The 18,467-nt window shown below is 50.3% G+C and overlaps 2 protein-coding genes across 2 annotated transcripts in view; both read left to right on the forward strand.

Moving 5' to 3' along the window:
- Positions 1-1,166: 1,166 nt before the first annotated feature.
- TRNP1 (TMF1 regulated nuclear protein 1) lies at positions 1,167-1,730 on the forward strand. Its single transcript, XM_056846425.1, has one exon. It carries the CDS (start codon positions 1,167-1,169, stop codon positions 1,728-1,730), a length of 564 nt encoding a protein of 187 aa, XP_056702403.1.
- A 15,341-nt stretch (positions 1,731-17,071) lies between these two features.
- LOC130474730 (metal transporter CNNM4-like) overlaps positions 17,072-18,467 on the forward strand; it is a 46,960-nt gene continuing 45,564 nt past the window's right edge. The window contains exon 1 of the mRNA XM_056846427.1: positions 17,072-18,320. Coding sequence (XP_056702405.1) covers positions 17,075-18,320 — 1,246 coding nt within the window. The 5' untranslated portion in view covers positions 17,072-17,074. The remainder of the gene's footprint in view (positions 18,321-18,467) is intronic.

Genomic DNA, 18,467 nt, shown 5'->3' on the forward strand with positions numbered 1-18,467 from the left:
AACAGTATGTAAATGTGAATAGCAGGCTTGATGGGATTAGGTGTGATATGCAGAAGAGTCTGTGATGTCCAGGGGAGAGATGGGTGTGGAGAAATCAGCATTGGTAATGGGCCATGAATGCAAGGTCTTTATTCAGCCCAGGTAAATGCATTGACTTTAGTTTGAATATCAACTGTAATTCAGCAGTTTCTCTTTCCAATCTCCCTTTAAAATTCCTTTGTAAGAGAACTGCTACTCTTAAATCTGCAGCAGAATGTCCTGGAAGGTTGAAATGTTCTCCCACTGGTTTTTGAATATTGTGGTAAATGTGAATAACAGGCGTGATGGGATTAGGGGTGGTATGCAGAAGAGGCGGTGATGTCCAGGGGGGAGATGGGGGTGGAGAAATCAGCATTGGTCATGAGCCATGAATGCAAGGTCTTTATTGAGCCCAGGTAAATGCATTGATGGCCCTGACCTGGATGGCCCAGGCTAGACTGATCCCATCAGATCTCAGAAGCTAAGCAGGGTTGACCCTGGTTAGTATTTGGATGGGAGACCACCAAGGAATACCAGGGTTGCTGTGCAGAGGAAGGCACTGGCAAACCTCCTCTGTTAGTCTCTTGCCTTGAAAACCCCCCAAAAGGGGTCGCCATAAGTCGGCTGCGACTTGACGGCACTTTACACACACACACAAATGCATGGAGGGCGGAGTAGGAATAGCAGCGAAGAGCCCCCCCCCCCCAGCGGGCGTGTGCGGAGGCGACGCCCCGGCCGGCGAAGAGGGAGCCCAGCGGACAGATTGGGGCCGGGGAGGGCCGCGGAGCCTCGGACGGCGCGGGGAGGGCCCCGGGCGGGGATCAGCGGGTTGCGCCGCTCCGACTGGCTCGGGGACGCATCTCTCAGCGCCCTGCCCACCCACCCACCCCCGTTATAAGAGCGCTCGGCGCCGCTGCCAGAAGCACCGATCCGGCGTCGCCGTCGCCCCTCTCCCCGCGCCTTCGAGGGGAAGCCCGTCCTAGCCCAGCCGGGAGCAGCCACGCCGGGAGGGCTTCCCAGGAGGGCTCGGCGCCGGGGAGGTCCCCCTTCGGCCCCCCGGCGGGACGGAGAGCCGCCCCCCCCCGCCGCGCCCCCCGCCTCTCCAAGGCGCAGAGGTGAGCGCGGCGTCTCCAAAGCGCGCGCCTGCGATGCCCGGCGGCGCAGCGGCCCCCGTCGGCCGAGCCCTGCCGCCGCGCGGCTCCCCGGGCTCGGCGGCGGCCAAGGCGGAGTGCGGGTCCGGCGCGGCCGGCCGCGAGGCGCGAGGCGCGGCGCCGGCGCTGCCCGCGGCCGTGCGGGGGGCCCTGGAGCTGGCCGAGGCGCGGCGGCGGCTGCTGGAGGCCGAGGGGCGGCGCCGGGTGGTGTCGGAGCTGGAGAGCCGCGTGCAGCAGCTGCACCGCGTCTTCCTGCAGGCCGAGGGGCGCGCGGCCGGCCGCGCCGAGAGCCTGGGCCGCCTGGGCGGCGGGGCGGCGCAGGCCGAGCTCTACCTGGCGGCGCACGGGCAGCGCCTGCGGAAGAGCCTGCGGCGCTGCAGGAAGGCGCGCGCCCCGGCCCTGCTGGCCTCGGCGCTGGGGCTGGGCGGCTGCGCGCCCTGGGCGGCCTGCAGGGCGCGCCGCGGCCGGGGGGGCGCGCCCGAGCCGCCCGAGTCGCCTTTCAAGAGGAGCCTGCAGGGGGCGGTCGCTTCCCCGCAGGCGGCGGGGGGAGCCCGGCCTTAGAGGGGCGGCACGCCCCCGGCTCCGAAAGGAGGGACTTCTTCGAACCAGGGGTGGCCGCGCTGTCTTCTTTCATGGCTTTGGAAGTGTTGCATTGGGGAACTCCCTGCCGCAGGATGTGGTGATGGCTGCCAACTTGGAAGAGAGGGGCGGGACACCTTTGGCTCCAGTGACCTGAGCGAAAGGAGGGACTTCTTTGAACCAGGGGCGGTCGCGCTGTCTTCTTTCATGGCCTTGGAAGTGTTAAATAGTGGAACTCCCTGCCGCAGGATGTGGTGATGGCTGCCAGCTTGGAAGAGAGGGGCGGGACACCTTTGGCTCCAGTGACCTGAGCGAAAGGAGGGACTTCTTCGAACCAGGGGTGGCCGCGCTGTCTTCTTTCATGGCTTTGGAAGTGTTGCATTGGGGAACTCCCTGCCGCAGGATGTGGTGATGGCTGCCAACTTGGAAGAGAGGGGCGGGACACCTTTGGCTCCAGTGACCTGAGCGAAAGGAGGGACTTCTTTGAACCAGGGGCGGTCGCGCTGTCTTCTTTCATGGCCTTGGAAGTGTTAAATGGTGGAACTCCCTGCCCCAGGATGCAGTGATGGCTTCCAACTTGGAAGAGAGGGGCAGGACACCTTTGGCTCCAGTGACCTGAGCGAAAGGAGGGACTTCTTCGAACCAGGGGCGGTCGCACTGTCTTCTTTCATGGCCCTGGAAGTGTTAAATGGTGGAACTCCCTGCCCCAGGATGCAGTGCTGGCTGCCAGCTTGGAAGGCTTTAAGAGGGGAGTGGACATGCTCCTGAACACATGAAGCTGCCTTATACTGAATCAGACCCTCGGTCCATCAAAGTCAGTATTGTCTACTCAGACCAGCAGCAGCTCTCCAGGGCCTCAGACAGGGGTCTCTCACTACCTGCAGCCTGGTCCTTTTAACTGGAGATGCCGAGGATTGAACCTGGGACCTGCATGCCAAGCAGAGGCTCTAGCTCTGAGCCACAGCCATGGCTACTAGTAAAAATGGATACTAGTTGATGCATGCCTAATCTCTCCAGGATCAGAGGAGCATGCCTATTATCTTAGGTGCTGTGGAACACAGGCAGGATGCTGCTGCAGTCGTCTTGTTTGTGGCTTCCTGGGGGTACCTGGTTGGCCACTGTGTGAACAGACTGCCGGACTTGATGGGCCTTGGTCTGATCCAGCAGGGCCTTTCTTATGTTCTTATAAGTGGGGACATGTGCCGAATTCCATGGATGAAGACCTGTGCGTGTGATGATGTCACCCGTGCTGGTGACAATCAGTTCTTGGCTTAGAAACATTTGTCCTGCCATACATTAATCACTCCACCCCCTTCCATTTTGCTCTCACAACCATACTGTGAGGTAGGGTAGGCTGACAGTGTGTTACCCGGCCCAAGGTCATCCACCAAGCTTCCATAGGGGAGTGGGGATTTGAGTCTGGGTCTCCAAGATCCTGGTCTAACGCCATAATGGATACACCGTAACTGATGGCACCATTCTTTCTCTGTTGGTAGCCTGGTTCTTTGACTCCTTCTCCACTTGTGACCCATTTGCACTGCCAAGGGAGTGCCTGATTCTCATGGCAGATGCCAACCTTAGGAAATGCTGGTGTTAGGGTTGCCAGGTCCCTCTTCGCCACTGGCAGGAGGTTTTTGGGGCGGAGACTGAGGCGGGCGGGGTTTGGGGAGGGACTTCAATGCCATTGAGCCCAATTGCCCAAGCGGCCATTTTCTCCAGGTGAACTGATCTCTGCCGACTGGAGAGCAGTTGCAATAGTGGGAGATCTCCAGCCACTACCTCGAGGTTGGCAACCCAAGCTGGTGTGTGTGTTTGTATTTGCCAAGGATCCATCTCATACTGCTGATGAAGTGGGCTGCAGTCATGAAAGATTAGGTCAGAAGTAAAAAAATAGTCTTTAAAGTGCAACCAAAAAAAATGGGGGGGGGGGACCTCAACCAGAAAAGAACACGGAACCTCAAAGGTTGAGCTGGAAACTCAAACTATAACAAAATAATTATATTTATTACAAGGTGTACACTGTAAATTTGTTTAAAACACAGGGTCTGTTTCCAGCTCAACCTTTGAGGCTCCCTAGTCTTTAAAGCCAGTGTGGTTAAGAGCGGTGGTTTGGAGCAGTGGAATCTGGAGAACCGGGTTTGATTCCCCACTCCTCCACATGAGCAGTGGAGGCTAATCTGGTGAACTGGGTTGGTTTCCCCACTCCACATGAAGCCAGCTGGGTGACCTTGGGCAAGTCACAGCTCTCTTAGAGCTCTCTCAGCCCCACCTACCTCACAGGGTGCATGTTGTGGGGAGGGGAAGGGAAGGGGATTGTAAACTGGGTTGATTCTCCCTTAAGTGGCAGAGAAAGCCAGCATATAAAAACCAACTCTTCTTCTAAAGTGTTCCAACAAGACTTCAGTTTGGTTTGGCTGCAACTGTGGAATTCATGGCCATGGAAGAAACCTTTGGCAGGGACCATTGGCTTCAGGTCCTCTACGAAATGCTCATCGTCAGGGATATGGGGAGAAATGGCTCTCTAGGCTACCCCTGGGGAAGCAGAAGGAAAAGACAGGGCTGTGCCCGTCTGTCGTTTCCTGCCGTCTCGGGTCTGGTCCTGTGATGTAGGGTGCCATGTTTCTTCAGGACCTGGAAATATTCCAGCTTGGCTCGTGTAATGCTGACACCCATTAGTTTTCCTGTATCCTGGCATTGCCCCTTCTGAAATGAGCAGATTGGCACATTAATGAGCCCCGGAGCAAGCTGAGCAGAGAAGTCCTTATAGTGCCAGCAGCATCACAAGGTCCACTCGCCATAGCCTGGGGCTTTAGTGGAATGGACCATGTGGTGCTGCCGGTACTGCAGGGGCTGCTCCATGAAGGAGCCGGTGGTAAGCCCTCCTTCCCTGGAGGTTTTGAAGCAGAGGCTAGATGGCCATCTGTCAGCAATGATGATTCTACGACTTTAGGCAGATCATGAGAGGGAGGGCAACTTGGCCATCTTCTGGGCATGGAGTTGGGGTCACTGGGGATGTGGGGGGGGGAGGTAGTTTGGAATTTCCTGCATTCTGCAGGGGGTTGGACTAGATTACCCTGGTGGTCCTTTCCAACTCTAAGATTCTTCTATGATTTAGCTTGGTTCTGGCCACCAGTGGCTCACCGGCAATTTCCCTGTTAAGTGAAAGGGCTGTTGCTTTTAAAACCTGATTTTATCCGTAAAGAAGGAACCTCTGGTTGATAAGGAGGACAATCCACGTTATGTCAACTGGGTTGCATGGGATTTACCACAAGGTCAAGCTCGAAGAAACTGTGTTGTAGAAGGACAGATGTCTCACCTGCTGCTGATTTGGGTGTCGCCAGAGATTTCCCCACTAGTTCCAACTCAAAATTGGTATTTTGTTTGCCCACACTGCCGGTTGTTATAATTTCTTACCCATTTTCCCTTTCTTGGTCACGGGGAACTGGATCCAATAAGCCTGCCTTAATTTTGCCCTCGTCCATATGAAACCATTTGTTATCAGCTGGGGAAAAACTTGCTCTGGGACTGCCGCAAGCTAGATGCAAACTGAACTGATCCTCCTGCCGTTCTGGACATTGCATTGGTTTGGACTAAGAAGCAACTCCTTCGCCGACTATTGTTATCATAAGTCTTTTCATGGCCTCCTGTAGAGTGCTTAACTCATAACAGCTGGGCTTTCCTATTGTCTTGAATGCACCAGGTCCAGCACACAGAAACAGAATCACTTCTCATGTTGAGAATCTTTTCCTGGTCACAGGAAAGCAAATGGCTTCCAATGAGGGTGAACTTCTCCGTGCTGCCAGTTAGCTGATGGGAGCTTGAAAACATTTTTATAGCACTTTGGACATAGATGGTGACTTTTTTGTTTGCTGCTTGGTTTCCACAGGGTACTGTTTTGGCCCACCATTGGTGACGAAGTGCTCCTGTCCAAGTGCCATTGGAATGAATGGGAGCCATGCACCGTTTCGTACTGTGGTCCTGCTGGATCCCCATTAATTTCATCTAGCTTTGGACAGGAGCGCTAAGGGGTTGTGCCCTTAGCTCGTGGGTCTGCAGCCTTTTATAATTCAAAAGCCAAATGTCATCGAAATTCCGAGCAAGTGATCAACAGTCAGCCAGTGTAAGAGAGTCCGTTTGCATAAGTGAAAATATTAACCGTACTGATAACGGTCTTGTTGATTCATAACCCATGAAGTTTCTGCAGCCCAAACGCTGGTTGTTTCACACCATTAAAAAGGGGCACCACAAGGTCTCACAATAAGTCATCAATATACTCAGGAGCACCTTGCACAGTTGCTTTAGGGCACTAGCATAAACATGCACATGGTTCACACTTGCATTCCTGGTAGCGGTTCACCGTAACCCTTTCCCTAATGCATCACTAAAAAGCCCTTTAGTTCCATAAGAATCTTTGTTTGTCATTCCCTTTGTATCCTGGTTATTCAGGCATCCAACCAACTCATTCCACAACTTAAAGATTTCCCACTCAAAACAACAAAAATTTATTTGTAGTCATAGACCATTGAATAAAGCAAATATGCATAGTTAAATAGTATAGGATAAAAACAAATACAAAATAGATTTGCTATTAAAATGGTTAAAAATGGCAAGATTATCAAGGTGCATAACTAATTGATATCTGAACAAATACTAAAAGTGGGTAAAATTAGAATGCTTGATAATGTCCTAAAATTACAGAGGCTAAAACTTAAAGATTTCATTTTCTTTTCTAATACAGCCGTATTTGGTTCAGCACTGAGCTTCATTTGGCTCTTGAACCGTTGGTTGCAGGTCCCCTGGCCGTAGCCTTTTGCAGCCAACAGATTTGGATGTATGGCATTAAAAAAATAAATCCAAGCTTTGTACATATTGCAATAACTGCACTTTAAGCCACCTTGCCGAGAGATTAGGTCGAATCAGGGGTCAGAGCAGAGGTCTTCATACCCGGAATATGCTGAAAGAGAAGCTGTGCGTAGTGTGGTTAAGAGCGGTGGTTTGGAGCGGTGGAGTCTGATCTGGAGAATTGGGTTTGATTCCCCCACTCCTCCACATGAATGGCGGAGGCTAATCTGGTGAACTTGGTTGGTTTCCCCACTCCTGCACACGAAGCCAGCTGGGTGAACTTGGGCTAGTCACACTCTCTCAGCCCCATTTACCTCATAGGGTGTCTGTGGTGGGGAGGGGAAGGGAAGGTGATTCTAAGCTGGTCTGATTCTTCCTTAAGTGGTAGAGAAAGTCGGCCTATAAAAACCAGCTCCTCGTCCTTCTTTAATGTTGAATTCCATGCTCATGTACCTGCTGATTTTGTTGTACAGTCTAGGCAGTTCTAATTGCCAGCAGGTAAGACGTCCCTGGTCAAATTGTATTGCTTTTGCAATCAGGTGAAGTGGTAGAGAAGGATTCAAGAGACTTTGGAGGGGGAGGTTTTGAAGAATACAGAAATGACACCCTCTCACAATCTGTATGCCAAGAGATAGTTTTGTTTCCTTCAGGAAAATCATGATCAGTTATAAGACTGTCAAAGACTGGACAGATTAAAGGGTTGCTATTTATTCTTCAGGTCCTTTTTGGGGTGAACTTCTGTTATCATTTGACTGCTATAGGAGAGAATTTATCTACGCATTTTTTTTAAAAAAAACTGCTGACGTGTGAGCTGTGCTGCATTTTTATGAGTTGTAGGAACTACCTGAATGTGGAAGAGAGACAGCTGGTCTGTTATATAATCTTTGCCTCCCGGATGTTTCTGTCGAATGATTCCTGACTCACCGATGCTGTCCTAAGGCTTGGTGGAAATGAATGTACAAATGTCTGTCGTGGGCACCTGCTGGAAGACAGCACCCATTTCTTACCTAAATAAACATTTTGCTCATTGCATAAGGAGTCTTTGGGGGTGTGTGTCTTAGAGTCATCACGTGATTGAGCTGGGAGGGGCCTTGTGTGGGAGAACTCCAGGTTCGCATCAAGCTGCGTGTAAGAATGGACTCAGAGAAACCTTGAAATCTAGAGGTATAGCTTTAATTAGGAAAACAATGCGTACAACAAGAAAACGATTCGTGAACAAATAAGCATCTACGCAAATGGGAGAGAGGCGGCAATGACCCATAGGTCACCACTGGAGACTCTGAATCCATTAGTAGACAGCTTAGTATTTTATAGATGTATGTAAACAACGTTCCATTATTGCAAAAAAACAACACTTAAAGCCCAAACCAGAACTTCTGATTTTCCCTAGTGGCATAATTAGAGATGGTTGGAAGCATAGCTGGTCAGAGGCATAGATGTCAAGTTGACCCTTTGGCAAACCACTGTAAGAGGGAAAGTTAACTTCCCAGTTGTTGTTTCTATTTCAACAAGTATGTTATTACAGAGTAGATATATGTATAAGGCAGTGGTTCCCAAACTTTTCAGGCCACCGCCCCCTTGGTTCCACAAGCTCAACCCCAGTGCCCCCTACCCAATAGCACAGTTGAAGGGGCCCACCTCTAGTACCCTCTGCTGCCTCCTTGCCTCTTAGTGCCCCATTAGGTAATCCCACCGCTCCCCAGGGGGTGGTACTGCCCACTTTGGGAACCAGTCCTATGAGGAAAGGAAGGAGCTGGATATGTTTAGTCTGAAGAGGAGAAGACTGAGAGGGGATATGATAACCATCTTCAAGTACTTGAAGGGCTGTCATATGGAGGATGGTGCCAAGTTGTTTTCTGTTGCTCCAGAAGGTCGGACCAGAACCAACGGGTTGAAATTGAATCAAAAGAGTTTCTGTCTAGACATTAGGAAGAATTTTCTAACAGAGCGGTTCATCACTGGAACAGACTTCCTCGGGAGGTGATAAGCACTCCTTCCCTGGAGTTTTTAAAGAAGAGGCTAGATGGCTATCTGTCAGCAATGCTGATTCTATAACCATAGGCAGATGATGAGAGGGAGGGCACTTTGGCCATCTGGGCATGGAGTAGGTCACTGGGGGTGTGGGGGGGAAGTAGTTGTGAATTTCCTGCATTGTGCAGGGGGTTGGACTAGATGACCCTGGTGGTCCCTTCCAACTCTATGAGTCTAAGGTTCATAAGTGCATTTCTGCTCTTAACTACTTGGGTTCATGCATAGCATTCTGGGTATGGCTTAGGCCTTAATGTCAGACTTCCCCTTCTCTTGCAGGTCATCCAGTCCAAGCCTTTACCTAACTTTCCCAGGTTCAGAAATGGCTTCTGGGGGGTGGGGGGAGAGAGTAAAACAGGGAAGACCCACAATCCTTGATCCTTGTGCTACGAACGACGATGTTATTAATGCTGAGGCTATGATCCACAAAGCGCTTTATCTGGGGGCAGCATCATTACAGTACGTGAGGCTTCTTGAGAAGGTTTCACGGAAATCCTAAAATTATGTGGCGCCAGTTTGTTAGATGACATGTTTGGGGTATGAGCGCTTGCCGGAGTGGTGTAGTGGTTAAGAGCAGTGGTTTGGAGCCGTGAAGTCTGATCTGGAGAACCAGGTTTGATTCCCCACTCGTCTACATGAGTAGCGGAGGCTAATCTGGTGAACTGGATTTGTTTCCCCACTCTTCCACATGAAGCCAGCTGGGTGACCTTGGGCAAGTCACAGCTCTCTTAGAGCTCTCTCAGCCCCACCTACCTCACAGGGTGTCTGTTGTGGGGAGGGGAAGGGAAGGTGATTGTAAGCCGGTTTGAGTCTCCCTTAAGTGGTAGCGAAAGTCGGCATATAAAAACTAACTCTTCTTCTTGTTGAATGTCAGATGCTTAAGAAGGGTGGGCAATGAATGGTAATCATAATGCAATCCATTTCCTCATAGCTGCATTTCTGAACATGTCGACATACCCCAAGTGCATCAGAGAGAAATCCTGACTATTTTCTGGGGCACTAAACCTCAGTGATGTACTGGGTGGGGGGAATTACATCACTGTAATGAACCGGTGAGAAATAATCCTTATTCAGATCCAAAGGTGCATGGTGCATGAACCTCAGGAGGGCTGCTTAATGTAGTTCAGTTTTTACTGGTTCCCCCCACCCAATAGATCATAACAAATAATTTTCATGAGTCAGACCCCACTTCATCAGATGCATGGAGTATACAGCCACTGTGCAGACACCTTTATAGCCAAAGTTACAAAAGGAAGAAGGGGAGCTGGACCAGAGAGAGACCTGTTGTAAATCCTGTAGTGTCCTATGAAAAACTGGGACCTCTCTCCTCATCTACTGTGTATAACAATTACATCCATTCCAGTCCCTTTCACACTTGAACGATTCATAACAGGATTGATGCCAGGTCTCTGCTACAGTTCTCCCTCCTCCAGCGTGATGCAGTGGTTAAGAACGGTGGTTTGGAGTGATGGACTCTGATCCGGAGAACTGTGGTTGATTCCCCACTCCTCCATATGAGTGTCGGAGGCTGGGTGACCTTGGGCCATTCACAGCTCTCTTAGAGCTCTCTCAGCCCCACCTACCTCACAGGGTGTCTGTTGTGGGGAGGGGAAAGCAAGGTGATTGTAAGCCGGTTTGATTCTTCGTATTCTCTCCAGGATCAGAGGAGCATGCCTATTGTATTAGGTGCTGTGGAACACAGGCGGGCCGGTGCTGCTGCAGTCATCTTGTTTGTGGGCTTCCTAGAGGCACCTGGTTGGCCACTGTGTGAACAGACTGCTGGACTTGATGGACCTTGGTCTGATCCAGCAGGGCTTTTCTTAGGTTCTTGTGTCCCTTAAGTGGTGGAGAAAGTCGGCAAATAAAAACAAATTCTCCTCCTCCTCCTCCTCCACCACCACCACCACCACCATTTATTTTCTATTTTGGTTATAAAAGTGTCTGCAAAAGGACTGTCCATGCATCTAATGGACCGGGGTTTGACTTGTGAATGTTTATGCCGAAATAAGCTTTTGAGATGCTACAACACTCCTTTTTTTTTTTTTTTTCACAGCAACAGACTGACAAGGCTATCCCTTTGAAAATGCTGTATGTTACTGATACGACTTATGAGGAGTTGTCCTAGCAAACAATTACAGCCACGTCTTTTTTGTTGTTTGAAGTCAATGTGTGTCTGTGTTGTTTTTTTTAAGTGTCCTTGAGATGCTCCTGACAGGTTTGCAGTCCTGGCTCCCTTCCAAGGCTGGAGACTTTTTTCCTGCTAGCTGCGTCACGCTGTGCAAATGAAGTGCGTCACATCCAAAACCCATATGGTGGAAAGGCCAGGAGCCTTGTCTGCTGCTGACTCATGCTTTCTTTTGTCTGCACTATAATTAAAAAGTGAGTTCCTTTTAAAGGCCTCCCTGTCCAAAACTTTGCTATGTTTTAAAATGTTCTGAGCCATATGCTGTAGCAGGTTTTGTCTTCGGGATGTCACATGAACACATGAAGCTGCCTTATGCTGAGTCAGAGCCTTGGTCCATCCAAGTCAGTATTGTCTACTCAGACCGGCAGTGGCTCTCCAGGGTCTCAGGCAGGGGTCTCTCACATCACCTACTTGCCTGGTCCCTTTAACTGAAGATGCCGGGGATTGAACCTGGGACCTTCTACATGCCAAGCAGATGCTCTGCCACTGAGCCACGGCCCCTACCCAAATGTACACATGAACACATAAAGCTGCCTTATACTGAATCAGACCCTTGCTCCATCAAAGTCAGTATTGTCTACTCAAACTGGCAGCGGCTCTCCAGGGTCTCAGGCGGAGGTCTTTCACATCACCTACCTGCCTAATCCCTTTCAACTGGGGATGCCAGGGATTGAACCTGGGACCTTCTGCATGCCGAGCAGATGCTCTACTGCTGCCACAGCCGCATGCAGGGTCTCAGTCAAGCCCCTAAAGAGAATCTACTTCAGGTAGATGTCAGAAAGATCTGGTTGAAGCTGAGGAATCTGCCACTGGGGTTGACAGTCCCAGAAGGGTAACTCAGGGTTAATAGCCGGGAGACACCTCAGGGCGACAGTCTTGGGCCTGTTCAGACCCATCCCTAGCAGCAACCTGAAACATCTGATTCACTTGTGAAGGCATGAAGCTAAATTATCCTGAGTCATGCCTGAGTCATGTTCATGGAGGAGAGGGGTATTCATGGATACTAGTAAAAATGGATGCTAGTCATGATGCATACCTATTCTCTCCAGTGTCAGAGGAGAATGCCTATTATATTAGGTGCTTTGGAACACAGGCAGGATAATGCTGCTGCACTCGTCTTGCTTGTGGGCTTCCTAGAGACACCTGGTTGGCCACAGACTGCTGGACTCGATGGGCCTCGGTGTGATCCAGCATGGCCTTTCTTATGTTCTTTGGTCTATCAGGGTCAGTATTGCCTACTCTGAGTGGCAGCGGCTCTCCAGAGTCTCAGGGAAGGCCTTTCACATCACCTCTTATACTGGGAGTGCCAAGGACTGAACCTAGGATCGTTTGCATGCAAAGCAGATGCTCTACCTCTGAGCTGTGCCCCTTTCCCCTTCCCTGCTCTGCTTTCTCTCCCTAAAATTTTTTTTTGGTATCAATGCTGCAATTTCAGGTTTCCTACCTACAGACTAAAGATGAAAGAGCTAGTGGGACAGGGAGCTGGTGGGCAAGATGACCCTAGACATTTTGGTGCTTAAGCCTGAAACGGCACCGAGGCAGAGTAGAGGGGTAGAGCAAGGGTCCCCAACCTCTTTGAGCCTCTGGGCACCTCTGGAATTCTGACACAGGGCGGTGGGCGCAACCACAAAATGGCTGCCACAGGAGGCAGAGCCAGCCACAAAATGTCAGGGAGTGAGGTTATATGTAACTGTAATAGTACCTCTTTAGTATTTCAGGCAGAAGCTCTGTTTAACAGGATGCCTTTTAATCTGCCCAATCAGAAGCCCTGCTGGGCACCCGCCCCACCTAGCCCCTCCCACTTTCCAAAAACTGTCGGCGGGCACCAGGAAAGGTGTTGGCGGGTGCCACGTTGGGGACCCCTGCATGGAGAAAAAGACTTGTTTGGCTAAGATGTACAACATTTGTGTGTGTTCCAAAGTCCACTGCTGCCAAATAACAACATACAGACATAATATCGGTCTTCCCAAGGACTCAACACAGGCTACGTCAGTGCCACACTCAGAAAGCAGAAAATAACCTGCACGCAGAGCTGACAACTCAAGAAAGTGAGCCATGCCATGGACATACACAGGACGTAGTAAGGGAATGATCTAAATTGCAGTTACCCACTTTATAGACGAAGAATAAGAAGACATATTATTTACTTCATTTATACTTTGACTTTCTCCGCAGTGGGGACCCGAAGCAGCTTACACTGCTCTCCTCGATCCTGGGAGGTAGGTTAGGCTGAGGCCCAGCAAGCTTCTATTGGAGGGTGGGGATTTGAACCCAAGACTTTCAGATCCTAGTCTAACAAAATTTCTGGCAGGGTGTGAGCTTTCATGAGTCACAGCTCACTTCTTCAGATATCGGAAGAAGTGAGCTGTGACTCACAAAAGCTCAATACCCTGCCAGAAATTTTGTTAGTCTTTAAGGTGCTGATGACTCTTGCTCTTTTCTACTGCTACAGACAGACTAATGCGGTTCACACCCATTATGATCTAGATCCTAGTCTGAAAATCAGAGTGAGTTCAAGGCAGAGAACTCAAAATGCACACAGAGTAGGGTTGCCAGGTCTCTCTTCACAACTGGCGGGAGGTTTTTGGGGTGGAGCCTGAGGAGGATGAGGTTTGGAAAGTGGATGGACTTCAGTGCCATAGAGTCCAATTGCCAAAGCAGCCATTTTCTCCAGGTCAACTGATCTTTATTGGCTGGAGATCAGTTGTGATAGCAGGAGATCTCCAGCTAGGACCTGAAGGTTGGCAACCCTAATGCAGAGATTCTGCAGCCCATAGCTGCCTCCAAGGAAGCACCTGCTTTTATTTAAATGTTAATATCCCATTTTTCTCTCCAAGGGAGACCCAAGGCAGCTTACAACATTATGCTCCCATCTTCCACTTTGTCTGCTCAACAACCCTGTGAGGCAGGTAGGGTGAGAGAGAGCAACCAGACCAAGATTGCCCAGAACGCTTCCATGGCTCCATGGGGATTTGAACCCAAGACTTTCAGATCCTAGTCCGACACTCTCACCAGTACACCTGGCATGCTTATAAGTTGTGACTGCCTGGGAGATGCTAAAGGAAGGGAGAAAGAGGAAAGGTGGAATATTATTTGCGCACACTATACTTTCAGCAGGGAGGGAAAACTGTCGCTAGCCTGAAGACAGTGTGTGTTCTCTCCTTTTCTAGACTTCCAACCGACTTTAAAATCAAAAAAGAAACAGAAAAGACAAAAGTACATATGCCCAGGAAGGGCATCACGAGAGAGGGCATAACAAGAGAGACACATGTCCAGGTTGCTGTCTTAATCTCCTCCAGGGCCTGCTGGCCAAAAGGAAAACGGAGATAATTTTAATAGGGGGCTTAGAGGGTTCAGATAGGCAAAGGAACACATTATCCCCTGCAAAGTTTCCCTTAATGGTATGAAATGCACAGCTTGGTCTTAAATCCTCTCATTCTACTCACTCTGGAGAGCGATTAGATTCAAATCGGCCGTTGGCCCTATTACAGCAGAACCTAGTCAAAAAGAACGGAATGCGACAACGGTGAGACAATCTGGTTCCTGTCCTTCATCGGTCCGCTCTTTTGCGACAAAGACCCCTTTGAAACTTCCCTTGGCCAGAAATCCGTCCCTTCCGTCCTACTGGCAGCCTCTAACATGCAAACGTGTGTGGTGCTGCTAGTTTGGGCCAGGCTGTTGTGCGGTGCCAGCCGTGTCTCAGTGGTAGAGCCTCTGCTTGGCATGCAGAAGGTCCCAGGTTCAATCCCCGGCTTCTCCAGTTAAAGGACTAGGCAAGTAGGTGATATGAAAGACCTCTGTCTGAGACCCTGGAGAGCCACTGCCGGTCTGAGTAGACAACACTGACTTTGATGGAGCAAGGGTCGGATTCAGTTTGAGGCAGCTTCATATGTTCATATGTTCAGCCACCAGAATAGGGCAGGCCCAGCTGCCCAATGGGGAACCTGAAAGGACTTGCAGTGCGCACCTTTCCTTTGTATCCCCCTCCCCACACTATTTCCTTCCTCCTGGCAGCTCCCACAACTTCCCTTTCCCTGCTTCCTTTTCTTCTTCCCATTCATCAACCAATCTACCTTTTATTTGTCCCCTATCTTCAGGTATGGGAAGGCAGCACGATACTGCTGGATCTAGGGTTGCCAGGTCCCTTGTCGCCACCGGTGGTTTTTGGGGCGGAGCCTGAGGAGGGCGGGGTTTGGGGAGGGGAGGGACTTCAATGCCACAGAGTACAATTGCCAAAGCGACCATTTTCTCCAGGGGAACTGATCTTGTATTGGCTGGAGATCAGTTGTAGTAGCAGGAGATCTCCAGCCACTCCCTGGAGGTTGGCAACCCTAGCCGGATCTCATTGGATCTCGGAAGCTAAGTAGAGTCGATACTTAGAATGGAAGCCAATAAGGAAGACTCTGCAGAGGCAGGCAATGGTAATCCATCTCTGCTTCTCATTTGCCTTGAAAACCTCTTGCTGGGGTTGCCATAAGTCGTCTGTAGCTTGACGGCACTTTACACACACACACACACACACACACACAATCTTAAGGTAAATTTATTATTTATGTATACCCTACCTTTCTCCACAATGGGGACCCAAAGCAGCTTGCATCATTCTCCCCTCCGCCATTTTATCCTCTCAACAACCCTGTAAGGTCAGTTAGCCTAAATGTGCGCGACAGTCCTGACCTTGGCAGAGCAGTGGTCTGATTCAATAAAAAGATAAAGGTAGTCCCCTGTGCAAGCACTGGGTCATTACTGACCCATGGGGTGACGTCACATCCTGACGTTTACCAGGCAGACTGTGTTTACGGGGGTGGTTTGCCAGTGCCTTCCCCAGCCATCTTCCCTTTACCCCCAGCAAGCTGGGGACTCATTTTACTGATGTCGGAAGGATGGAAGGCTGAGTCGACCTTGAGCCGGCTATCTGCAACTGACTTCCGTAGGGATCAAACTCAGGTTGTGAGCAGAGCGTTTGACTGCAGTACTGCAGCTTACCCCTCATTGCCACGGGGCACAGCGGCTTTATTTAGGACTCAGCCTGATTTGCATGCAGGTCCCATCCCAGACATCTCCATATAACGGGATCGGGTTGTTGGTGATATCTGAGACCTCTGCCATGGAGAGCCGCAGCCAATTGAAGCAGACAGGACTGACCTTGACAGACCAAGGGGTCTGACTCAGTCTCAGGTAGTTTCATGTGAGGATGGCCATTTATGCAAGGCTGTTTCCTCGCGGTCACCCCGCTGACTACTTCGGGGCTTTGCTTTGATTATGCTTGCATTTTCTGACGGTCAGAAGTCGCCTTGCTCTCCCCGTGCGTTTCTGCGTGTTTCCCCCACGTTTTCTGGATGCTGGCTAAGCACAAATAAAGAATACATGGGGGAAATGTGCGGAAATGCGCAGGGAGAGCGAGGCGACCTCTGATGGTTGGAAAATGCAAGCATAATCAAAGCAAAGCCCCAAAGTAGTCGGCGGGGTGACCGCGAGGAAACAGCCATGCATAAATGGCCGATAACTCTAACCAGAAGGGAATATACCAGCTATTTCCATATTAGAAGGGAGATTTAAGAAGATCCCCAGGGTGGGGAAACTTTGCCCGTGTGACACGGGCAAGCTGGAGACCATTGAGCACGTATTTTTTAGATGTCCCCTCTACAAGTCAGCCCGTTTCAATACGATTGACCCTTTAATTAGGGAAATGGGCTCTGGTGTTGAGGGTGAATGGACCACAAGGTTTCTGCTGGGAGACAGCTCAGCAGTCACCACCCAGGTTGCAAAATATTTTGCAGTAGCAATGAAGCTACGTTGCCCCAATGTTCCCTAATCTATGGAAGTGTAAAATTGGGTGATTCCTAATTTTGTTGGCCTTGGTTGTAAACATCTACTCTGTATGTTCAGTTTCTGTTTTATCTGTTTTATCTGGCATATTAGCCACAAATAAAAATTTATTATTACCAGCTATTTCCTTAAAGAGAATCCCAGATGTGAGGTTACTTAAGATACCAGGATGGAATGCATGCAAATGTGGTGGGCGTGTCTGCATAGGAGATGGGTTTATGACATGGGTTACCCCCCAGGCCACTATTCCCAGTTAGTGACTGCTCAGACGGAAGCTTTTACTAAGTGAAGTTCTTGACCAGCAGAGATACATTTGTGCAGGTACTTGAGGGGAAAAAAAAGAGGTATGGCTACGGGGTTCCTATCAGCACTGCTGACAATCCCCCCCTTGCTCCTTCTGCCCTTACAGCAGCCTCCCAGCACTGACCCAAACATCATAGGCATGAGGCTGGAACACAGCTCCAAGCCAGGTACCAGCGTCTCAAGCAAGGGCACCATCAAAGTGGTGGAAGGAAGCATAATCCACCTCCGGCTCTATGGGCAGGGTATTGACTCTCGTATTGGGAAGATGACGCACTTTGTGGCGGTCCCGTCCGATGCCAGCAGCCTTAACACCAGCTGCTCTGAAGACAACCAAGACCTGCACGTCTTACCCTCCATTCTTGCCTTACGAGATACTTCTGCCGTTCTAGTCGTAGAGGTCAAGGCCCTGCGGAAGAACACCCACGGCAATAAGTATATGATGTGCATAAAGCGCGAGAATGGGCAGCAGCTCCTGTCTGATGATATGCTTATCGAAGTGGTGGAGGACACGGACCATCACCTGCCCATGTGGCTTCATGTCTCCCTCATTGCCGTCCTCATAGGGCTTTCAGCGTTGTTCAGCGGCCTCAATCTGGGCTTGATGGCGCTGGATCCCATGGAGTTGCGCATCGTGCAGAACTGCGGCACAGAAAACGAGAGGATCTATGCTGCTCAGATTGAGCCCATCCGCCGGAAGGGCAACTATTTGTTGTGCTCTTTGCTGCTGGGCAATGTTTTGGTGAATGCCAGCCTTACCATCCTGTTTGATTCTCTGGTGAACACCAATTCTATCTCCATTGCGGTCTCCACCCTGGGCATTGTCCTCTTGGGGGAGATTATCCCCCAGGCTATCTGCTCCCGCCATGGCTTGGCTGTGAGTGCCAACACCCTCCTTATCACCAGGTTAGTGATGCTGCTGACGTTCCCAGTCTCTTACCCCATCAGCAAGATCCTAGACTGTGTACTTGGTAAGGAAATGGGCACTGTTTACAATCGAGAGAAGCTTATGGAGATGCTGAAGGTGACCGAGCCCTACAGTGACCTCCTGAAGGAGGAGTTGAATATCATCCAGGGCGCCCTGGAACTGAGGTCCAAGACAGTGGAGCACGTCATGACTCCATTAGTCGACTGCTTCTTGCTAAGCCACAATGCAATCCTGGACTTTGATACAATGAGCGACATCATGGAAAGCGGATACACTCGCATCCCCGTCTATAACAAGGAGAGGGCTAACATTGTTGATATGTTGTACATCAAGGATCTTGCCTTTGTGGACCCTGATGACGCCACCCCGCTCAAGACCATCACCCAGTTTTACAACCACCCCATCCATTTTGTCTTGCACGACACCAAACTGGACGCCGTGCTTGCAGAATTCAAAACCGGTAAGGAAGGCGAACTCCGCACTCGTTGTATTTATAGGGTTGCCAACCTCCCGGTAATAGCTGGACATCTCCTGCGATTACAACTGATCTCCAGCCGATAAGAGATCAGTTCACCTGGGGAAAATGGATGCTTTGGCCACTGGACTC

This window comes from Euleptes europaea, chromosome 3 (assembly GCF_029931775.1).
Source record: "Euleptes europaea isolate rEulEur1 chromosome 3, rEulEur1.hap1, whole genome shotgun sequence".
Lineage (NCBI taxonomy): Eukaryota > Metazoa > Chordata > Lepidosauria > Squamata > Sphaerodactylidae > Euleptes > Euleptes europaea.

Bases quoted from the DNA above. Each gene is read 5' to 3' on its own strand.
- TRNP1 (XM_056846425.1), top strand. From the start codon at position 1,167: ATGCCCGGCGGCGCAGCGGCCCCCGTCGGCCGAGCCCTGCCGCCGCGC.